This window comes from Ammospiza nelsoni, chromosome 1, assembly GCF_027579445.1.
Source record: "Ammospiza nelsoni isolate bAmmNel1 chromosome 1, bAmmNel1.pri, whole genome shotgun sequence".
Lineage (NCBI taxonomy): Eukaryota > Metazoa > Chordata > Aves > Passeriformes > Passerellidae > Ammospiza > Ammospiza nelsoni.
In genome coordinates, this window is record NC_080633.1 from 82,418,541 (window position 1) to 82,440,611 (window position 22,071).

General features: G+C 36.0%; 1 protein-coding gene across 5 annotated transcripts in view; it reads left to right on the forward strand.

Moving 5' to 3' along the window:
- The window catches only part of SEMA5A (semaphorin 5A), a 403,052-nt gene that overhangs the window by 276,717 nt on the left and 104,264 nt on the right, over window positions 1-22,071 (forward strand). For all 5 annotated transcript variants that reach the window (XM_059472240.1, XM_059472411.1, XM_059472324.1 and 2 more), the window contains 3 exons: window positions 3,080-3,365; window positions 6,617-6,752; window positions 10,063-10,267. In XM_059472240.1, the coding sequence (XP_059328223.1) occupies window positions 3,080-3,365; window positions 6,617-6,752; window positions 10,063-10,267 (627 nt within the window). The remainder of the gene's footprint in view (window positions 1-3,079; window positions 3,366-6,616; window positions 6,753-10,062; window positions 10,268-22,071) is intronic.

Below are 22,071 nucleotides of genomic sequence, written 5' to 3' on the forward strand. Positions count from 1 at the left end.
GGTGAGTGAGCAAACTTCAGAAATAGCAGAGTGGTGTGTTTGCCCAGGGGCAGCACTAACTAGCCACCCAGCCTTTGGTGCTTGGACTTGTGCTCTGTGTAGCACTGCTCTGTGATGTACACTGGAGCTATGTTTTGGGTCACATTGACAGTCATTTTCTTGCTTTCCTGATTACACTGGTTCCATTTAATTTGGGAAAGTCTAGTCAGCCTGACATGTCCATAAATTGAATATATAAAAAACCCTCTAGAGGTCGTATACAATTTTTGTGACATTATTACAGGTTGACATTCTCGTACGCAAGTACGTGCCACACACCAGAATCCTTGCACTTGCTGTGGTGATCTGATAAATCAGAAATGAGATGTGTTTGCCCTTCCAAGAGCTATTTGCAAAGTCAGCATGAAACAAGAGATTCACTTCATTTGCTGCATTAAAAACTTACATGGTAAAGCTTTCCATGTCAACAAATAGCAGTTCACAGCACAATAGTTGGACATATAAGAACTGATTTTTCCTAGCTGAGATGCTATTTTTCCCTTTGAAGTTTTGAGGTGACCCTGTTCATTTTTCCTAAAGAGAGAGAATGAAATAAACAAAGTCTGACACAATAATCTTTCTGTATCCACTAAATTCCCTAAGGTAACTCTGAGATTATTACATTTAATGAAAATGAAAGAAGTTTTCACAAGTTTCAACAGCAGGTCACAATTTCATTGGTTCATAATCAATAAAGTAGAGATATTTGCAGTTGTATATATTGTTTTTCAGTTTTGAAACAATGAAATATGAGTACTAGGTATTTTTTATACATCTATTATGGTTATCAATGCAACTTCAAAATACTGTCTTTTGAAAGGTTGACATGGATTTTCAAGACCCCTGAGTACATTCTGAATGCATTTCATAATATTTTTACGCCTATAGTTTGTGAAGTTTGTTTTATTTTTGCAATTCATCATTCCTGATGCTGGAAGATTCCAATAGTGTTTTTTTTAACTCTTCAGTGAGATTCTGTGGTGCCAATGTAGATATCACTGGGCCTCCAGTGAGACATATCTTCAGGCCTGATGGCAAGGCGGGGCCTCCTTTTTTTAATGTTTGTACAAAATATTTTTTGTGGGTGGATCAAATTGATTTTGAGTATTTGCACAGTAGGTTTTTGAAGCTTTTGAGGCCTTTGAAGCAAAATTCCTATTGTAATGAAAGTTTTATGCAGATGCGGAATGAAGATTTGAGGTTGTAGTAGGATTAACATTACTAATAGTTTAGTTCTTTGTATATTGCCAGTGTAATTTTATTTCTTATTATATAAGTCCTGTCCAACTGTTTTGCCTTTTTCATTCCTTTTTTTTAAAGAAACAAATGCACTGATAGTATGCAACTTAGGAAGGCTCAAGACACCAACATGTTCTTAAAATTGTTGGGTTGTGATCTGCCAGCAAAATACCTGTGCGGCTCTGAATGTGGAAAAAATGTGGTATGTTCCAGACTGCTCTCAAGGAAGCACTTCATAAAATAGAGGGTGAAAGTTACAGGGAGGAGTGAGAGCACTATTGGATCTGCTCAGCTTCGTACATCTGAGGCAGCTCATAATCACTGCTGCCAAAAACCTGCCCTGGGAACTCTCAGCACAGCAGATAGAGATGGAAGCAGCACAAGAGGCCACATTAGCTGGGATCTGGTCTGTCTTTGAAAAAGAGTTTTCTGACAGTTTGGACTGCTGTGAGGCAGTGCCAGCTTGCTTGCCTTTCTAGTGCCCCTCCAAAGTTCTGATAGGTTTGAGATATTCCTGTAAAATGCTTACAGTGAATTGCAGCAGCCTTTTTCAATACAATAGTGCTGTCAAAAAATTTTAATCTATTAATTTTATTTGAAATGCTTCCTCACAACAGATGTTTTTAAAACAGTTTTTAAATTGGTTTTTCCACTTCAGAATAAAATTTGGAAATGAGAAATAAAAGTTCCCTTGTTTTTCAGAGGTATCAGTGTTCTAAAATGGTTCCTTGCACAAGTGGGACTTTTCTTCACAAATCTATGTATCAAATTTATCTTCCCTTTAAGAACTTGTCAAGTTGTCAGCCTCTTCTAAGGTCATGGACTTTCCTCAGTTCTAGTAATCCTTACAGGAAATGGACCACATGTTTATTGTCTTTGGTATCCCACTGTTCCTTTATTTCTTTCCTTTCAAGAAGTATTGCCATCTGTTGCTTTACAGATTTTTTTTTTTTTTACATATTCTCTAATTTCTTCTTCATCACCATCGAGTTTTTGATCGTTTTTTTTGAATAATTTTCAATAATTTTTTTAATAAGGAAAAAGAAATCTGTAATGCTCACAAAAGCATTAAGCCAGATAGGATTGAAATGCAGTTATCTTACCATCAAATATTCTTGTGTAGCTCTCTTTTCTTTTAATTACAGCCCCTGAGCACATTTTTACTCACCATCAATTACCACCCGTTATCCTGCTCATCTGGAGTAATGGCATGGTGGCAAAGCAGAAACAGAGTTAAAAGATAAAGCAATTACATAGTAAGAATTCACTGTGCCCTTATGTGAAGAGTGAAACCTCCGAGACACTTTTGATGGTGGAATACAGTGAGCTGAGCCAAGGTTGCCCAGCACAGTCTTGTTCTATAAACACCTAGAGCAAAACCTGTCAGCCACATGCCGTGGTTTGACCCCAGATGGCAGCTCAGCTGGTTTTTGTGCTGGTGGGGTGGTGTGAGAAGGAAAAGGCCTTGGTTCTGTGTAAGTGCTGCTCAACAATGACAAAAACATCCCTGAATTACCAGCGCTGTTTCCAGCATAAATCCGAAACACAGTGCCATGCTTGCTACTATGAAAAGAATTAAAAAATTTACCCAGCCAACCCCAGCACATCATGATCATGCATCTCATAATCCCAGCTGGACATGAGCTGGTCTATTCAGATGTCGTGGTGCCACATCCCTAAAGGATATTAAAAAATGTGTTTATCTAAATATAATGCTTGAAGATAAATCCAACTTCCATGTCAGTATGAGTGCATATATCACAAGAAGGCAATAAATGATCTTTCCTTCTGTTATTTTCAGAACCAAATTTTGTGTCATCTTATGATATTGGGAACTTTACTTACTTCTTCTTCCGGGAAAATGCAGTGGAACATGACTGTGGGAAAACAGTTTTCTCTCGTGCTGCTCGGGTGTGCAAAAATGATATTGGTGGCAAGTTTGTGCTGGAGGATACCTGGACTACCTTCATGAAAGCTCGTCTGAACTGCTCTCGCCCTGGAGAAATTCCATTTTACTACAATGAACTTCAGAGTACTTTCTTCCTGCCAGAACTGGACTTGATCTATGGCATTTTTACCACTAATGTGTAAGTAGACTGAGTGATATATTTTATTTTCTTGCTGTTTGTGATGCCAAAACCTAGAACTTCTGAGCTACTCTCTTCTGCATATGCCAAGTAAACATCATAAATTTAAACTGTTGTTTTGCCCAATCCACTCTTTTCTGTGAATAAGTATCAGTTCCAAATGTTTCCCACATTAATTGTTGAAAACATGAGAGAAGGAATAAATTCTAATTATTTCCTTAGTGCAGGGAGCCAGTTGTGTTTAAGACTATTCTGCCAATTTCTTCACTTATTGTTAGGAAGTAATTAACTTTTATTTTTACTATTGTAAGATGCAAATGCATTATGTATTGATAAAATAAATAATTTATCATTTCAATGTGACACAATCATGAATTTAGCATGATGGAATTTGGCCATGTTATAGAGAACTCATCTTACCTAAAACAGCACAAGAGGTGCTCTTAAGTATTTTAATATAGTTCTAACATGTCCTTATGTGAATTTGAAGGTCAAACCAAGAATTTAACATAATTTTAAGTGAACCTGTATATCAATAAGGTAAAATTAAGACAAAAAAGTACAATTTGGTCTTAGAAATTCAAACTTGTTAAATATAAAAAAGTTGGATGGGCATAGAAAAAAAGAGACATTTATCTCAGAAATATCCTTTTTAAATTTAAACATGATGACTGGTTTCAAATGCTGCTCAGTGAGAGCAGACTCTGTGTTATGGCTGTGCAGCCCAGTGTTCAGACCACTGGAATAATTTCTGATTTTGAGTTCTGATTCTCCAACCTTCTTGTACACAACCTGTCTTGCTGTGTAAATCAGTTTTGTCTAGATTTTAAAAGGTCCTTGGGCACTTAAAACATAGGTAAGGCACCCCTGAACACAGGGGTGCCTACCTTTCATAAATATCCATTAACCAGTTAGAAGCATTCACAAATTAATGCCAGCAAATTATAATCCCTATGCATTCTAGACAGTGAGCATGAATTTGAGCTCATTTTGGCATCTTCTAGACTGAGGCTCACCCCTGGGCTGGCAGCTCTGTTGTGAGCAAGACTAGTGATGAGATGGTTGCACCAGACTTTGGCAATTCCTAACTCATGACATTGGATGATGAGCTCAGCCTGTTTCTGCAATGGAATAATGTAGGGGATCTAAACACTGTTATGTAAAGAGAAGACCAGAGACTTTGAGATTACTGGGGATAAGAAAATTTGCTGTTGTTTCAACGGGTACTTTTAATCTTGTTGTTTTCCTGATTAGTTGATAAACTAAATGACAGGAATTTGTCAGGTGTCATCCACATACACTCTTCAACCAGATCTTTCTTGAGAAGTCAAAGTAGCCTGGACATGTTCCTGCCATGAAAAGTCTGAGCAGAGGAATTCTGCTCTAGAAAATCCATGGGGCTTTGGCCATGGAAGAGGAATGATGTTCCTGATGCTTCCTGGCTCTCCTGAAAATGGACTTGCTATTGTTAAGACTACCTTTGCCTCATGAAAGTAGACAGTATTTTAAACCTTTTCTCTACTTACTTCTTCCCCTGTGGCCCAATGTTCTGACTGTCCAAGAGAGATGAACTGTCCAAAGAGGAACCAATTAATTATAAAGGTTTGAGAGTGAGGTTTTTCAGTTGCTCTGTTTAAATGCCGGCCATCAAATGTTGTAACTAAATTTGTAAGTGTTTTTGAAATATTTTAGAGCTAGGATTACTTCCCCATGACGACTTCTGTTCAAAGATAGTTTGTGGAACTCATATAATCCACCTTTCTGGCCTGCAAGTGACGGTGGAGAAACACAAGGGTTTCCTATGACGGAACAACATATTCCTTTCTTTTCATGAAACAGCATCAGATATAACTTAATGGCATTCATAATTCTTCAGTCTCAATATCTTCATAATTAAAATTAATTTATTGTACCTTAATGCTTTTTTAGTATATTTTAATATGCTTGTGGAGGGAAAAAATGGAAACATTTCTCTGACAGCCAAACACGCATCTTTTATACGTCGTTGACAATCAAGTCCACTATAGCCACTGCTTCATAAAAAGGTGATTTTGTTTCTTTCAGACTATCCAAAAAATCTATAAATATGAGTCTCATGTCCTCATAGGACTTAATGAAATTCAAGAAAACATTGGTACCATTAATAATATTAGTGAGATGCATTTAGTGATATAAGTAGGGATTTATCAGCTCCAATGATGATTGATTCTGCAGAAGTTGTAAGCATGGAACTTCAAGTTTTGGGCTTCCTTTTGGCCTCCTTTGGAATCAGAGAGACAAGCATAAGAAAGCAAATCGCTCTTTTGTCCTGGTCTTTAATCTGTATATCCTAATTCTTTTTTCAGTTGTTGAGTTTTTTTTTTTTTTTTTCATCATTATGGAGTTTCTATAGTAGGTTTTCTTAAGCCTTGTGTAAATTCCAGGGTAAGCTTAAAAAAAATAGTGGGGAAAAAAAGCCAGAGAAGAATGCTGTCTGGATCAGTTGCCAGCACTTTTAGCTGCAACAGGAAATCTGTGCAATTGACACCTTCATTATCTATTCAATTATCTCAAAATGAGGAAAAGAACAATGCAGCTTTCCATGTTAGGAGCTTTCATAGCTTTTAGATTATATTCTTTGCACTATGCAGAATTGCTTTATTGCCTTGTACATCACATTTTCAAGGCAAACCCAGGAAATCATGTGTTTTGTCCAGCTGCCATTTATTGATGTTTATTTTTTTAACATGATATCTTGTAAGCAGTCCAAGTTGTTTTCTCTTGATGGGTTTCTGCAACTTGCATTCTTATTGCTGTACAACATCTCTTGGAAGACAGGATTGTTTGTGGATGTGTCTTGTCCAGACATTCCATAGGATCTAGAGACATACCACACATTGAAAAACCTTACTTATGTTATGTAGTCATTTGTTGTATGGAAGAAACTTCATTGGACTCTGAGAATAATATCATCCTGAACTTTGTACCTAGAAAAGAGGTGTCTCATGGTATTAGAACAGCAGCACAAAGTAGGAAGTTCTGAGCTTTCCCCCACACCAGCTTCTTGGTACGGCTGACAAATATTCTAAATAAAATGACTATGCTAAATCAGCTCATCGTTTATCATTATCTTGAGATATCATCTCCTGGCTGATCATGTCTGCTTCATTAATTACTTGAAGGATTGAAGAGTTATTGCCTTTTTATTTATTTTTCAGCAATTTGACTTCTTAGTGTTATTGCATAGGTTAATGTATTTATTTCTTTTGCAGGAACAGCATAGCAGCCTCAGCAGTTTGTGTTTTCAATCTGAGTGCCATAACTCAGGCCTTTAACGGACCCTTCAAATACCAGGAGAACTCTCGCTCTGCTTGGCTTCCATATCCCAATCCCAACCCTAATTTTCAGGTATGGATATGTGGGAGAAGGACAATATTTTATGTGAGCTTTCCTCACAGTACTGTATGGTTCATAAATTATAAATCCAGTTTTTCACTATTTTAGCCTAAGACCTTAAAAAAGCCTAAATTTTAAAAAGTGCTTAGGAGAGCCTCTTATTTCACTGTATTTAATTTTAATTTTATCCTTCCACAAAAATATTTGGGTTGAAAAACAGATGTACTTTGAAGGGTTTGAGAAAAAAAGGCTTAACTTCAATCTTCTGTCAAAATAAAACACTCTGGTTGTCTGTCAAGGTGACATTAACTCCTGTCTGAAGTATGATCAAGCTACTAATCTCTTTTTCATTGTATTTGTGCTATTAGGACTTAAAAAATTGAACTGTGTCTGGCAGAAAAAAGAAAGTGAGAGGGAGGTGATAAAGGAGGAGTGGTCAGAATTTTATATATTTTTATGCGCAAGGTGGTTCACACTCCCTGCAGAGTGAGATTAAAAGAATTTGTGATATGTTCTTCCCCTCACTTGAACTTGTTTGACTCAGAGAGTGTAATAATGTGCAGCTGTCTGATAGTGTAAAACCAGTTAGTCCAAGGTGGGTCATTTAGAGGAATTCTGCAAAAAGTAAGGGGTATTTCAGTAAGCACACATGCATGGTTTTCATCTTTTTCATAGTCACTACTCCTACCAGGACAATTTTTAATGAGTGTGTTTCTTGCAAGGGATATGGAAGGAAAAGCAGCATTAATGCTGTGATTAACAACAATAGCTTTTCATCAAGGTATTTAAGTGTAGTCACCTCTATCCACTTTTCACCCTCACTTAATCTCAATGCAATTTCACAAGTTCACTTCTGCTCCTGGGAGAGCCTTCCTTAGCTTGTAAGAGTCATAAGATCTTTGCTAGCATGAAAAAGAATCACCCATTGGGGATGGTAGGTAGTTTTAATTACTTCCTGATCTATGGAAATGAAGGAAAATAAGGCAGAGCTTACAGGCTAAAGCCATGTTTCTTTTCACAAGTAGTATGTTTGTCATGAGCCAAGACTCTAAGTATGCCAGAAGCCTGCACAATCAGGCTATATTGTATGCAGCTTTTCACCTGTTGTAGAAATACTTGTATTGTCAAAATAGTGATAGAAAGAGGGTCTAAGAGAGGGTAAATTTTTGAAGGAGAAAGCCTGAAAAAATGCTTGTATGTAAAAATCCTATCACCTTTCTTACTAGCTAAGCACATCCAATAAAACTTATTAAACTCTCCTTCCTTACAAATTTTGCATTAGTGTGGTGTTAATTATTGTGAGAGTGGCCCGAACTGAATGGTACTTACAAAGAAAGATGACAGCCTGATGGCTGTGTAAAAACAGTTTAGGTCTCTGCTGTGCTGTTACTGCATGTCTCCAAGTCCCAGTCAAGACAGGTGTTGAAATTTATTTCTTAGATGGCCTGGCTGATTTTAATGCAGCTGGTACTTCATCCAATTTACAAGAACAGTGACAACAGTTGTATCATATCTCACTGAGCCACAAACAGCTTTGAAGGCAGAGCTAGTGTCAAAAGCTGTAATGCGGCCCTTTACAGCACAATATTGAAGGCAATTGATGTCAACTGATCTCCAGGTATCTTTAACATCCAACTTCTCTTCTTTTGCTGATGCTGCTTTTTATTCCCTTGAATAACTTTCTGCTACATTTCTGGCTCCATAACTGCAGCAGTGATTCATACTAGAAGCTAGTCTAATGCTTAGAGATTTAACCATTTTTTGTGACTTGACTTTGTGACTTTAGAGTACACGCCTTATATGGATTAGATATATTCATTCACTGAGTCATTGGTTTCCTTCCAGGAAAGGACTTTTATTTGGTAGAGTAGTTATGATAAAGGATCAGAAGTTCTGTGTAGTCCCAGAAGCAGATTTATCCTCTGAGTATTCACCTGCTCAGTAGCAACAGAGAAGTCAGCAATTTGAAGGAAGACTACTGCTATGTAGATATAGCAACATCAGACATTGTATTTCCAAGGCTAATTTATATTAATGAATTATTTTCCATTTTAGAATACTATTGGAGTCCCAGTTTTGGGGAACATTGTTTTCTTCAGAGATCATTGCTTTTGTCTTTAGACAGGGCAATGTCTTATTGTAAGGCCAAGGACCATTTGCATTTTACTGTACTGTGACTATTCAGTTGGAATTTTTCCTGCTTGATAGATCCAGAGAACTTCTTTGGTGTGGTTTATTTTTTTCACTGGTCTGACATACAGAGCAAGTAACTGTTTCCTGCCAGTTGCTAATTTATCATTCTTCATCATCTGATCTCCCATTATGAAATAATTTGTTTGACTTTTTTTAACATTTGTGTGTTTGGAACAATCACGCAATTTTGGATAGAAAATATAGTAATAATAAAAAAAACCTGGTATGGTTTTGCTCACGCTATAATTCATGGCATAGTTTATGACATAGTAAAGCAGAATGAAAAGGGTGACTTAGTTATGCCTTTCACGTCACCCAAATATTTGATAAGTGTTGTGAAGTAGTGCTTTACTTCTGTGATGCATTTAGGCTTGAGTAAACATGTAAATGTTTATACATTTCCATGCATTAAGAAGATTTCTCTTTTGTGTCCTCAGTTGAACACAAATATGTTATAATTAACTCCCAGTTATTTTGCTTTGTTTATTTGTGTTTGAAACTTGTCCATGCAGCTTGTGGAATTTTTCCTGTAAGAAAAGAGCACAGTTTTCATATTTAAAATATGGTCAATTTTAAAGAAAAAAAAAAGTCTTTGCTGTGGATAATATTTATATAGACCTCTACACTGTCCATTTTTGCTACTTAAGATGGAGTCCTAAGAAGCTTCTAGAACTACATGTGGTACTGTCACCTGGGATTCCTGTCAGCCCCTGGCTGTGGTAGGGCATGGGGTTTCCTTTGAAAATTTGTTATGTCATTAGCACTGACGTCTGTGAAAATTATAAAGAAAACTAGTCAGAAAATAATTTTTTTTTGAATGGTAGTTTTTCTCTTTCCTGCCCTTTGAACATAGAGTATAGCAAAATATTTCCATAATCCACTTGTTCTGGTCAGTCTGGTGCTCTTCCATATGGTTTAGAATTAGGGAGCCTCCATAGTATTGCCTCAGGAAAACTGAGCTCCCTGAGTCCTTGGACAGTCTGGTTAGCACCAAAATGGGACCTGAAAGTCAAATTCCACATTGCCACTACGAGATATGCTCTTCCTTTTATTTTCTTGTGCTGTAAATCAGAGGGTAAATATATTGTTATTGTTGGCACATAGAGTAATGCTACTTCTGTCTTTACAGTGTGGCACAATGGACCAGGGCTTGTATGTAAATCTGACTGAGAGAAATCTTCAAGATGCACAAAAGTTCTTCTTAATGCATGAAGTTGTTCAACCAGTTATTCCAATTCCTTACTTCATGGAAGACAACAGCCGATTTTCCCATGTGGTTGTGGATGTTGTGCAGGGCAAGGACATGCTTTTCCACATCATCTATCTTGCCACAGGTATGAATCTTCCTTGCTGGGATAACTGCAAAAGTTTATGAGATCTTTGGGTTTTAAAGTTCTGTTAATTACTTATGAAATACATGTACAGCACCTTGAGCGTCGGGTTTTCCTCTTTGACACAATCACCTATCTTCTACCTTTTCTGAATAGATCAATTTAGCCACTACAATGTCTTTTATGTTATTTTGTGAGCTCAAATTTTGGTGTCTGTTTCCTGTTCTCTTTGAAGCTGTGAAGCTTGTAAATCAGATCAAGCATTGGAAATTCTACAAACAGGACTTCCAAAGTTTCACCATCTTTTGTTCCATTTACTTAGTTAAAGGTACAAAGTTAAGGGCCCAAGACAAGATGGTTTAGGACTCTCTGATGAAGAAGTAACTTTGTAAATATCAAATACAACAACTTTCCTTTTCATATAATTTTTAGGATATTCATTATGCAGTTTTGTACCCTGTCTCATTGTTTGCCCATTTATATGTAAGCTTAGCATGAAAAGAAAAATAGCCTTCCACCTTGTATTGCCTTTGTAAGAGCTATTGCCTTCTTGGTTCAAAATTTCAATCTTCTTAAAAATAATGAGGGTGTTGGAGAACTGTTTGGCAGAACAAAGGCGTCCCCAGCTGAGACTGAAATACTAAATTGGACTAATAAGTTTAAAGCCTCAAGGCATGAAACTTAGGATAGTTCTTAAGTACGTGAGCTTATGTGCATTAGTAGGGAATAGTTCATCAAAGCAGCGGTTTGTTAATGTTCAGTTTGTCTCATTGTGCTCTTTGAAAGTTGGGCAGTAACAGAAAAGTTTTTGATAGGTTAAAATATGCTTGCATTTGACCAGTTCTAGTCAAAACAGCTTTTTGGTTGGTAAATCAGAACATTTTAAGTGAAATCATGCCAATGCTAACTGATGTTTGTATTGTAGAAGCCTCCTGACCAAACCTGAATTACAGATACATGCACTGAATTGATTTTATATGAAGAGACTATCACTACACTGTGGGATATTTACATTTTTTACAGTCTTGGAAGCACCAAGAATAATGACATTTGTCATAATTCTGATTGTCTTTAGGTTTCAGTTTCTCTTGGTGTGTAACCATTTACATTGGAATCAGCAAGTGAGGATCTAAAATTTTATGCTTCATGGTTCATTAATAAATTGTGTTCGGGAGTGATTCTGTGTTCTTTCTGTGCTGCTAAAAAAAATACTGCTCCTATGCTCCTTGTGATGTATCCTTGCCTTTCACTTTAATTCTTCTCTGTATGTCTGGTTCCGATCATTCATGGAAGCAGGGTACTTATCTTAGCTGGATCTTTAGTCTAAACTCTGCACATGCTTTCCTGTAAGTGTGTGTTTTATAAATGTGAGAAAGCATATGATATGCAATTTGCACTAAGCAGTGTAAAGCAGGATGGATCCAAACCATGCTGTGAGAGATGTACACCACATAACTTTTGTAGTTATAATTAATTCCAGTGTTCTCTAAAAATTGTCTTTTAAAATGCACAAAGCTTCAGTGGAAAAGTAGGCATACAGATTAGATTGAATAAAAATGAGTGTTCTGCTGTCTTTGTTGTTCAAAGCAAAAATCTCATTTTTTTTAGACAGATGACCAATAGTTACGAGAATATTCTTTCTCTCACCTACCCACACCCTGTTTTTAGAATACAAATATTACAGGGGAGAATGACCCTCAAAGTATAAATGTATAATCAAATTTGATTAAACCTTCAATAGGTGTAGTATTACTGATGTAGTGTTACTTTAGGAGAGACTGGGAGTAAGCAAACAAATGCATTAATCTGCTGAGTCAACAGTCTTCATTTCCTAAACCTTTGCCAAATCATCATTCTGCTAGGAGATTCTGGTGTGCTAGGGCTTAACAGCTACTGCTTATATAAAAAATATGCTTTGGTACTTTGGAGAAACATCTTAATCTTTCACTGTACTGAATTCTAACACAGAATGAAGGAATATATCAATTCCTGCACATTTTGTGCTGCTGGCTTTAGGCAAGAAGAAATCCCTGGAACAATTTTCCATGATTTAAAAAGGAAGATCAAGGAAAGCATGCATGGATGAACTAAAGCATTCATGATGTTCTGAGCTGAGAAACGTCTATAACAATACATGAGACATGAAATGTAGATCAAGCTATAGAAACACTAAATAGCCTTAAAACTCTCTAAGTTTGAAAGGCCTCTTTCTTCATAAAAAATTCTAATCCGATCAATATATCGTAGTTTGTTTCCCTCCCTTTTGTCCCTTCTCCCCATCTTCATTTCTTTCTTCCATTTTATTTCTTCCCTACACTATAAGTGCCTAGATGTCCCATGGTCAAAAATGTTGCTGTTAGGTTTTTCAAAATAAGATGGTGCTGCAAGGTAGCCCTTATTCAGATGGCTTTTTCCAAATATATTTATTTACTCAAATGAATAAGAAAATTATTAGACATAGTGTCTAGTTTGAGTACATTATGAACATATAATAAACTTGAGAGTTCAGAAAAGGTAATAGTTGCACTATCTGGTGAAAAGCTTTAAAGGCCATCCTTAAAAACTACTTGGTGAAAAAACTCCCATTTTTCTGTTCTTCAATCCCACTGCACAGAAAATGTCCCCTCTGTATCCTGAGTAGAAGTGGTATATGCCCAGTGGTAGATCTCAGTTATTGGGATTTATAGTAAAGCATTGATGAAATTGGGGTATGAGTGGCCTAGAAAGAGAGTATGAAACCTGAAGCAAGATTTATTGTTGGCTACATTGCATGTATCTAAAGAGTGAATTGTTCACTGAAGTAAGCCACAATTTTTATGCCATAAATCCAGGTTTTATCTGAGGCTTAAAGGTCACTGGAGGACATTACAGCAGGTTTCCAAGGAGTTCTAAAAATTGCAGGTAGCAATGCCGAGAATAATGACAAAAATAATTCTGATGGAAAAACATACAGCAATTATAATGAACAACTAGAAAGAAGAAGAAATTTCAAAAGATTTTTTTGGAAAATGCAGGTAGAATTTTCATACATTTGCCTTTAGAAGCATTGAAACAGGTAGCAAATATCCACAAATACAACAATTTTTTCTCATTAAGCCCTTAAACTTTAGATTATACAGAAACTAGTCCCGATCTAATAAAGAGATTTGGAAGTTTGCTTGAAGCTCAGTTTGGGAATGCCATCATAACAGTTTGTATTTCTTCTGTTTGTCTTGCTATATGGGAGTAAACTGATGCAAAGTACTCCCTGATATGATTCTTCTGTGATTTTTGTTACACTTCCATCTTGTAAATTTTCATTTGTAATCAGTACACTTCATTTTTTTTCTAGGAAACAACCCAAGGTCTTAGCAAGAAAAAAAGTTGTATGTTTCTTACTTAAAAGTCTCTGATGGAATATTGCTATTTTCCTGGCAGACTACAGCTTCTGATCAAAGTGTGCAGCTTTCACAGTTCAATACACATGGTGTCAGAATATATGCAGTATCTGTGCAGTTGCCATCCTGAAAGTTATAAGCAAAAATATGTGCTTATATATGTTTCATACATGGTGAAGAGAGCAACAAAGCTTAAGTTGGCTGCATTTTTTCCAATTTGGTGCTATTTCTGACTGCATTATCTTAAGTGCATTGAGGTTCTTGGAAGTAATCTGTAGGTAATTTCTGTAGAAAGGAAATACAGACATTTCATCTCAGTTAAGAACCACTTTCTTTGTCTAGAAATTACAATATGAATGCAATAACAATAAGGATCAAAGTAGTTGTTATTCGAGTCAGAAGTCAACTGTGAAAGTAATAGGTAGTCTATTTGCATGTATTTATCCTTTTTAGCTCAAAACCAGAAACAGTAGAATCAGAGTACAGATGGATAATGGGGTATATACACTGTGGCACACAGTTGTCACTTTTTAAAACCATTTTTCTTTTGTTGTTACAGAAAACACAGTTGTTTTGTTTTTTATGCCTTTGCTTGACAAAGGTATAGTGCGCTTTTACAGAGTTGTAAAGAACCCTTGAAGTGGCTTTAAAACTATTTTCCTGTAAGCTGTTGCCTTCTGGCCTTATGCAATGCCATTTCAAGTACCTCAAAGGAAGGATACTCATCAGTTACTTTGATTGGGAAAGGTGGTGTATGTTGGAAGACACCAGTGCTGACAGCAATGTGATGATCTTGAACATTTGTTTCAAAAAGTCAAACAGGGAGCCATAAAATTAATAACCTTACTTTCTTCTGCTTTTGCAGTGACACCTATTTCTGATAAAGGAAAACCCTAGCTGAACTAACACTTTGTTTATATTGTTAATCTTTTCAGGAAAAAAATCTTTGCAAAGTTCTAAAAAAAGATGTAAAAGATTGCATTGTTTTGTCTTGGAAGATCTAATGATCACTCTGGGATTTGTCCTAGCTTTTCTAAGAAGGCTTGCTGTATATTTCTGCTAGCATATTTATGTTATTTTCCATGTAGAATATCTCTAAAGGCAAAGAAGGATAATGCAAAACTTTGGGGTTTTTTAATGTAATTTAACAAAAGAAATGTTGATTTTTCACTGTCTTATGTATTGTGTCATCCATACTGGGCTAAATGGTTTTAAAATGGTACTAAATGAGAGTGGCTACATCTAAAATCAGGGCTACAGTGTTATAAATTATGCTGTGTGGCTCCAGAGGATCAAACTGGGCATTTAAAATGTCCAGCAGTACTGATTTCCTTGGCTTTATCACTGTGTGTAGAGATGAATCATTCTGCCAGATCCAGTTGGTGAGCTTTCTTAATAAATAGATCACTCTAACTAGAGCTGGTTAAATTATTCATTGACAGCAATTTATATGTGAGAATTGCAGCCCTTTATTTGGTTCACAAATTAAACAGCACTTATTTGTAGTCATTTTTTGTTATTATAATCAACCCATAAATAGGTCATGATTTTGATTAGTTTGTTGTTGCTATTTGCTCATAGAGTTTGTTCATATTTTAGTTATCAGGTTCATCTGCTGCAAGTAGATGGTGTTCTGTTTTCTCGAGGGACAAATTTAAGTAGGAGAAGCCCTGTTTTCTGTCCACAAATTATCATTATGTCTTTATAATTGCCCAGCTCTGTCAGATAAAGACTATAAATAAATGTCCGAAGAACATACGGTGTGTGCACTTCTGTGCTGCCACTGGAAATCAGAATTGCTGCACGAAGAAGCTACTGTCTGAAGAACAGCTGGCTCTGCTTGCATGGGAGTGAGATTAATGTGTGGGCCAGGGAGGGAAACAGATTGTAAAGAGCTGGAGACAAAGTCTCAACCTTCCATTAAAAAAGAACAGCTCCTCTTTGTCGTAGTGATGCTGAGCTTTCAAATCCTGATTGACTACTTTATAAACTTAGAATGGCCAAGTAGCCTTTCCTTCTTCCCTTTTTTTTTTTTTTTTTTTGGAAATATCACTTCTTCTTCTGAAGAAACTAGACTTGACAACCCCTATGTTCATTTATTGTTAGGTAATCCTAATGCAGAAAATATGAAGCTGTGAGCAAGAGAGGTATCTTACATGAGGCTCAGAGTTTTCCTGCTGTCTTCAAAGCTAAGATCTATTATAATCTACACCTACCTTCAAAACTCTAATTTTGCCCCCATAGGTGCACTGCCAGTCCACAGTCGTGGTCTTAATTTTGGAAACAGTGTTGGAATTAGCCTTATTTTGGGGTGAAATTTGATCTGTGTACCAACTGTGTAGCCTTTCTGTGAGTACACACTAATCAGGACTCTTCTTGAGAGATGTGGGAAAGAAGCTCTCCCTTTGAAGGGATTTTACTTTGTCACATGTTGCTGAATCTTCTTTAGAATATCCTGCAAGGCCTTTTACTTTAAAAAAACCCTTTCTTTTAAGGTGAACATGCATAGGAGTGACTCAATAAACCCATTCCAACCAAAGAAGAAATAGTTAGATCATGGGAAGAAAGAAAAGTTTGAACCTTACATGAAACTCAGCTTTGACTCTAAAAACCCCAAGGTTGGATCACAAGAATTTGTCCATGATATATACAAGTTTTAGTGTCAGCTGTCAGGAAAAGAGTCATTAAATGGGATATTCTACTGAACTCCTGGTTTTGTTGATGTTTACAAGCTTCTTCATTCTGCATAGTTTTTCCTGGTAAACCTCAATAAATCCAGAGATTTACAACTAAGCATTTACAAGCAGTCCCACTAATAATCACTGGGGTTTTTTTCCCTTGCTCTGGTCATTGGACATGTCAAATCTTAACAAGCTAAAGAATTTCTCAATAAAAGATATGCCTTACTTACTTTGTTATGTGTCTTGTAAGTCATCAAAATGTGAAGATGCTGGATTATATTATTTTGTGATATTTGTGTGAAGAATCCTGTAACCTGCAAGTTGTATCACAAAAGATGGATTATGTTCCATGCATTTTACTTTAATCAAGTCACCGTGTAAGAGTCATAATATTTGGAGCAAAGAACTACTTGTTTACAGATTAATGCTTCTAATTTTTAGGGTTTTTTATTTTTACTTCTTATCCGATAAATCTTGGAAATTTGGTTCTATGGCTACATACCTTTAGGAGGAATAGCGATGACTGCAACCAGAATACCTTTAGGAGGAGGAGTGATGACTGCAATCCTAGGCAAGTGGTGTAACCAGTGGTTTCATCACTTGCCTAGGAAATACACAAAGATTTTCAACTAACAAGCTCTGTGAGACTTTCTGGTTATTGCCAGATATCCTGGCTCCTAGAGCATTATATAAAGAATATAATGTAATGTGATTATATGTGTTGTATACCATTGCTATGTATTGTGGTTATGGCTACTTTAATGTAGTAGGGAGAGTAATGAGATGAACAACTTCTGGTGAGAGGCTCTAAGACTTTTCTCTAATTCCAGCTTTGTTTCTGTTTCTTGTCCATTTAATTTCTTACTTAGTACTATTAGAAAACAAAATCAGCATCATTTTTTCCTCCTCTATTTCTCAGCAAAAGCTGTGTTTTACACTGAAATTGCTGCTGAGGTTCTATATGGGTGTATGCACTGGATTTGACTCACCTAGGGACTGAGGCACAGGGGCATGTGCTATGCAAACTACAAATGAGTTTGAGTAGAGGACAGTTCCTGGAACTTGCTCTTCAGTCAAGTTGGTGATGCTGCTGGATCTGCACAGTAGTCAGTTGTCTTTCTGACACTTCCAATTAAAATAACCATATATGGCTTGATTAAGAAATCAGGCAAGGTATGTTTTGGGTTATTATCTGACAAATAGTTTTCTCCACTTGTGCATCTAAATGCTTCTTTGATCTGGGCACTGAAAAATTTGTTCAGTAGGAAAGCACTATCATATTCATAGCATGTGTTGGGTCCTACAAGGTATTTATTGTTTTGGTGGTACAAAGTAAGGCAATAAAAAATAATAGGAGTGGTAAGCACTCCCTGTCCAGTCAGATCCAATCAGAGTTTATATATCTCAACTTTGGAAGACTGGCAGGGATCCAGCGCTTCTATTGAATAGTAATTTTTTTCCTTTGAGCATAGTGTGCCATTCTTCATTGCTGCTCTGTGTCAGATATCAAGCCTTAAATCCCACAAACCACTTCATCTTGTGATTAATATCTATATTTATTACCTACTCTACTACTTTGGTTAGAGATTATACAACTCTTGAGACGTCCTCATCTCCATTATCTAAGAAGCCCAGTCCTAGACATTGATTAAAAATTTTAGAGGATGTCTTCAAAATTTGAAGTTTTCTTTTCATGAGAATTTTATGGGAAGTTAATATAGACTTCTTTGTTTGTTTTGTAGTCAATTTCAGCAACCAGTAACAACCTTATAGTTTTATTTTTTTGTCTTTTTAGAATCCAGGATATTGAAATTGCATGTCTCTTGACAAATGTAATGTTTCCCATTTAGAACCATAAGAACTCTTGCGTCTTCTTTGCCTCAGGGCTTCATGTTTTGTGTATGTGTCATTTTTAGTGCAGTAAAAGCTAGATTTTGCCAAAACAAAAAAAGGGACTGTAATTTCAGTATATTTCCAAATGGTCATTTTCTGGGATAGATGTTATTCACATCTAGCTCTTGATATTGGATCTGTTTAGTTATCATCTAACTGTATGTAGGGAGTAAAATTTCGGAAATAAAAGAGTATGGTCAGTCACAGTCCTCTCAGCTAGTTGTATCTGAACTTCTGCCTAGCTTGTCCTAGTTTGTCTGGAAGTACAAACTAGGTAACTCACTGTCTGCTAATACAACCTTAAGTACAGCCCTAAGCAGCCCTTTCATAATAATTTCTTCTGATAGTGTTGTTTTGAAAGAAGAATTCATGTCCAACAGACCAAAACATTTGAGGCTTCTGAAGACATCTGATGGGAATCTTGGTACTGATAGTCTCACAGCACATGCTCACAGGGCAGCGTGCTTATTGGCAGCATCTGTTTGATTCAGATGTAGTAATAAATGTACAAGCAACACTGATAAATGTGTACATTTTGTTTTGTCCATAGGTTTGGTGACCCAAAATGGTCTTGGTATTATATGTAATGTTGAATTTGACGTTGTTGAAATCCATTCCTTTTCTAAGCTGGAAGAATGTGTCTTTTTATATGCCAAGTTATTTTATTGTGCTGCAGGACAAAAAAAAAGTTTTACTGGCCTTCTTTGAGGATGCTTACATCATTTTTCATGATTGTTGTATTTATTTTTATTGCTGAGTGCTTTTTTAGACAGAACTTGAGTAATTTAAATAAGAATTCAAAATGAGAATATTGTTTGGTAAAATCAAGAAATGTTTGCTCGATGTTGTTACAAATCACGCCTTGATCTACATAGACTACTTGACATTTCCTGACATCTCCCCAAGGAAAAAAAGAAAAAGAATGTGAGGTTCTAGAGCCAAGCTTGGAATTCTTGTCCATCATCTCTTTCCAAGTCCTGAGAAACAGCTTTTTTTCCCCCAACTCATTAAAGCCTCATCTGAAGATTTTATGCTGTAGTTTTAACCATATCCTCTCTGCTTAAATTGCATTTCTTAAAAAAATGGCAATAATTAAAGTATTGTTATTCACTTTTTAATATAGCTTCCTGGAGGATTTAGAAATTATGATACCCTGTATAGGGACATGATCAAGTAGCCATGCATTGAGAAAACTGGATATATTTCTCAGGGATTATCTCTGCAATAAACACATCGGCACAAGAGAGGAGGGTCAGTCTGCTGCTGACATCATCTGGATGGCAGCGACATTTGTGGGGGCTATGTAGAGTTGAGGTTTAATTCCTCATAATGTTCAGAGTTCAAAGGCATTCCTTGCACCTCCTTGTTGAATAGTTGATCCAGGAGAGAAGGGGCTGCTGTGGATGTGGAGGAGCCCTCCCAAATCCACTCACTGGAAATGTTTTAATGTACATGCAGAGCACACAGTTCCTGTAGCCATGCAGCCATCAAACCAAGTTGGTAGAGAATTCAGCTAGAGAGATTATGCCTTTTTCCCTGCTCCAAGGACTATTAAAATTTTTTTCCAATGTCTTTTTTAATTAAGTAGTAACTTCACAAAAAATCCCTAAGGACATGGAAGACACCTGTTCCTTCCCATGATTTTTCTTGGCTGCAACTGAGACTTTTCTGTCTTTCGTTCAACTATCTCCTAAATACTGAGGGAAAACAAAGTAACTACCTGTCACTGGTTTTGAATTTGTCATGGAATCAAATTGGTGGCCAAGCAAACAGCATAACAAAGAAGTTTCAGTAGGGAAATGTACCTGTTAAAATATTTGTGATTAGATATGGTTATAGTTAAATGAGATAGGAAGTGAAGTTTCAAGTTTTAATTTTTTCACTTTAGGTGGTGTTATTGTTCAGAATACTGTTCTTTCATATTTTCACACATTAACTCTATAGAAAAAAAGTTGACAATTGAATCCAGATTTCACAATTCCCCAAACTGTTTAATAAAAAAAGTTTATTTTTATATATTATGCTTTCTTTACTAAAACTTTTATAATTGAAACATAATTAGATGAGATTGCAAATAAAACATAAGATATTTACTCCTTGATAAAGTCTTAAAAATAGATAATGATTTACCTCAGCAAGTAAAAGGAATGTATGACAGAATGAAACATTAATAAATGTTTTCTTATCAGTTATAGTCTGTTAAGTAACTGTAGCTGCCATAGCATTTGCTCATAGGTATTCTACAGACACATGTTACTTCTAAGTGGAGTGCATGAACTGTTATGGGTACATCAATCTTCAACACAGACAAAATGTTATGAATTTCTAGTTCAAGTCTGAGGCACATCTTTGGCAAACTGACAAATCTCTATAAGATTGGAAATAGAAGTAGTAGATAAAGATGGGTCAATAAGCATGATTCATTAAACATATATATATTTTGAGCTTGTTGAAATTACTTTTTTTTTGGTTAGGCAAGAAAAAACATCTGGTCTAGAGCTAGGAAGGGTAAAACTTTGCCACTAGAGTATATGAGAATCCATCTAATAATCTGAGATAGTTTCATTTTCTTTGTGAAAGAAACAGACATAATTGATGTGGTGGCTGTGTGGATGTGTAATTCAGCACATACTTGTTATTTAGTATAGGTTCTTGCTTGGTCTTTTCCAGAAGATTGAGGAGTTAGAAGCTCCAGTTTGAGGACTTAGAAGCTTCAACTTTGTAGAAATAGTCTTCCAAAGCAAGGCATAGTGCATGCTGCTTGCTTTAGCTGCCAGTTGCTTTGCATCTTAGTCTCAAGTAGATCTGAATATTTTTTAAGAGCTTGAATTCTCTATTTGAAAGATTTTTGAATGAGTCTGACTGGAGCTGGATTTAAATTCCAATTTGAGGCGTGAAATGACTCCCAAGAAATGGTACACAAATTGCCCTATTTCCTAAACTTTTTGATTCATTGGAAGTCCTACTGGTGGAAAGGTTATTTGTACCAATATATAATGTTTTACCCAATGGAGTGGTGGATACTGTCTGTGCTAAAGGCAGGTATTTAACTCTTTGCATTGTAGCTACTGGAAGAAAGCTTTGCTAATTCAACTGCAAACTGACTATATCCTTGATGATTTTGAGACATTATACCACATGGGAATTTAATCTACAAGGGACAGAAGTATTCTAAAAATTGTTGAATGTTTACAAACTTTTCCTCTGGAGAACAGTTTCCTAAAGAGAGGATTGAGATGGTGATTCTCTGGATTTCCATTGATAGATGCATTCCAAAATGGTTCTATTTTCGAGTGGAAACAATTTTCTTAGAATTTGATATTACTCTTTTTTAGAGACAGAGTTTGTTCTGCAATCATTATTGCATGGCATGGTATTAATTTCTATGTTCTTTCTGTCCTCCCAGACAAATGGCTTTGAAGAATGGTCTTTATTTTTTTAATAACTATTACCTATATCAACACTTTTTTTATTGAAAAGGTTCTTTAAGTCAATAGTTCAAATTTCTGTTAGAAAGGATAGCCCACAAATATTCCCTTAATAAAATAAATATACATTAAATTTTGACATACAACCATGAGCAAGTCCTCTAGTTGAAGAGTTATGACTGAATTTCTCTTGGAATAACCACTGGGGCATTAAGAAGTTGCTAATAATTTTATAAGGTATGCAAATAAGTTTCGGTTAAAATTGCTTCTTTCAGATTCTTAATAGTGGATAAATGACTTAAATTCTCTCCCCTGCATGGAAGTCTGGGGATGTGTAATAGACCATCAGACCTCCTGTGTTGACAAGCATTATCAAAAATGTATCTCATTTCAGTGTTGTTTTAAAATCATTTCCAATACTATAAGGA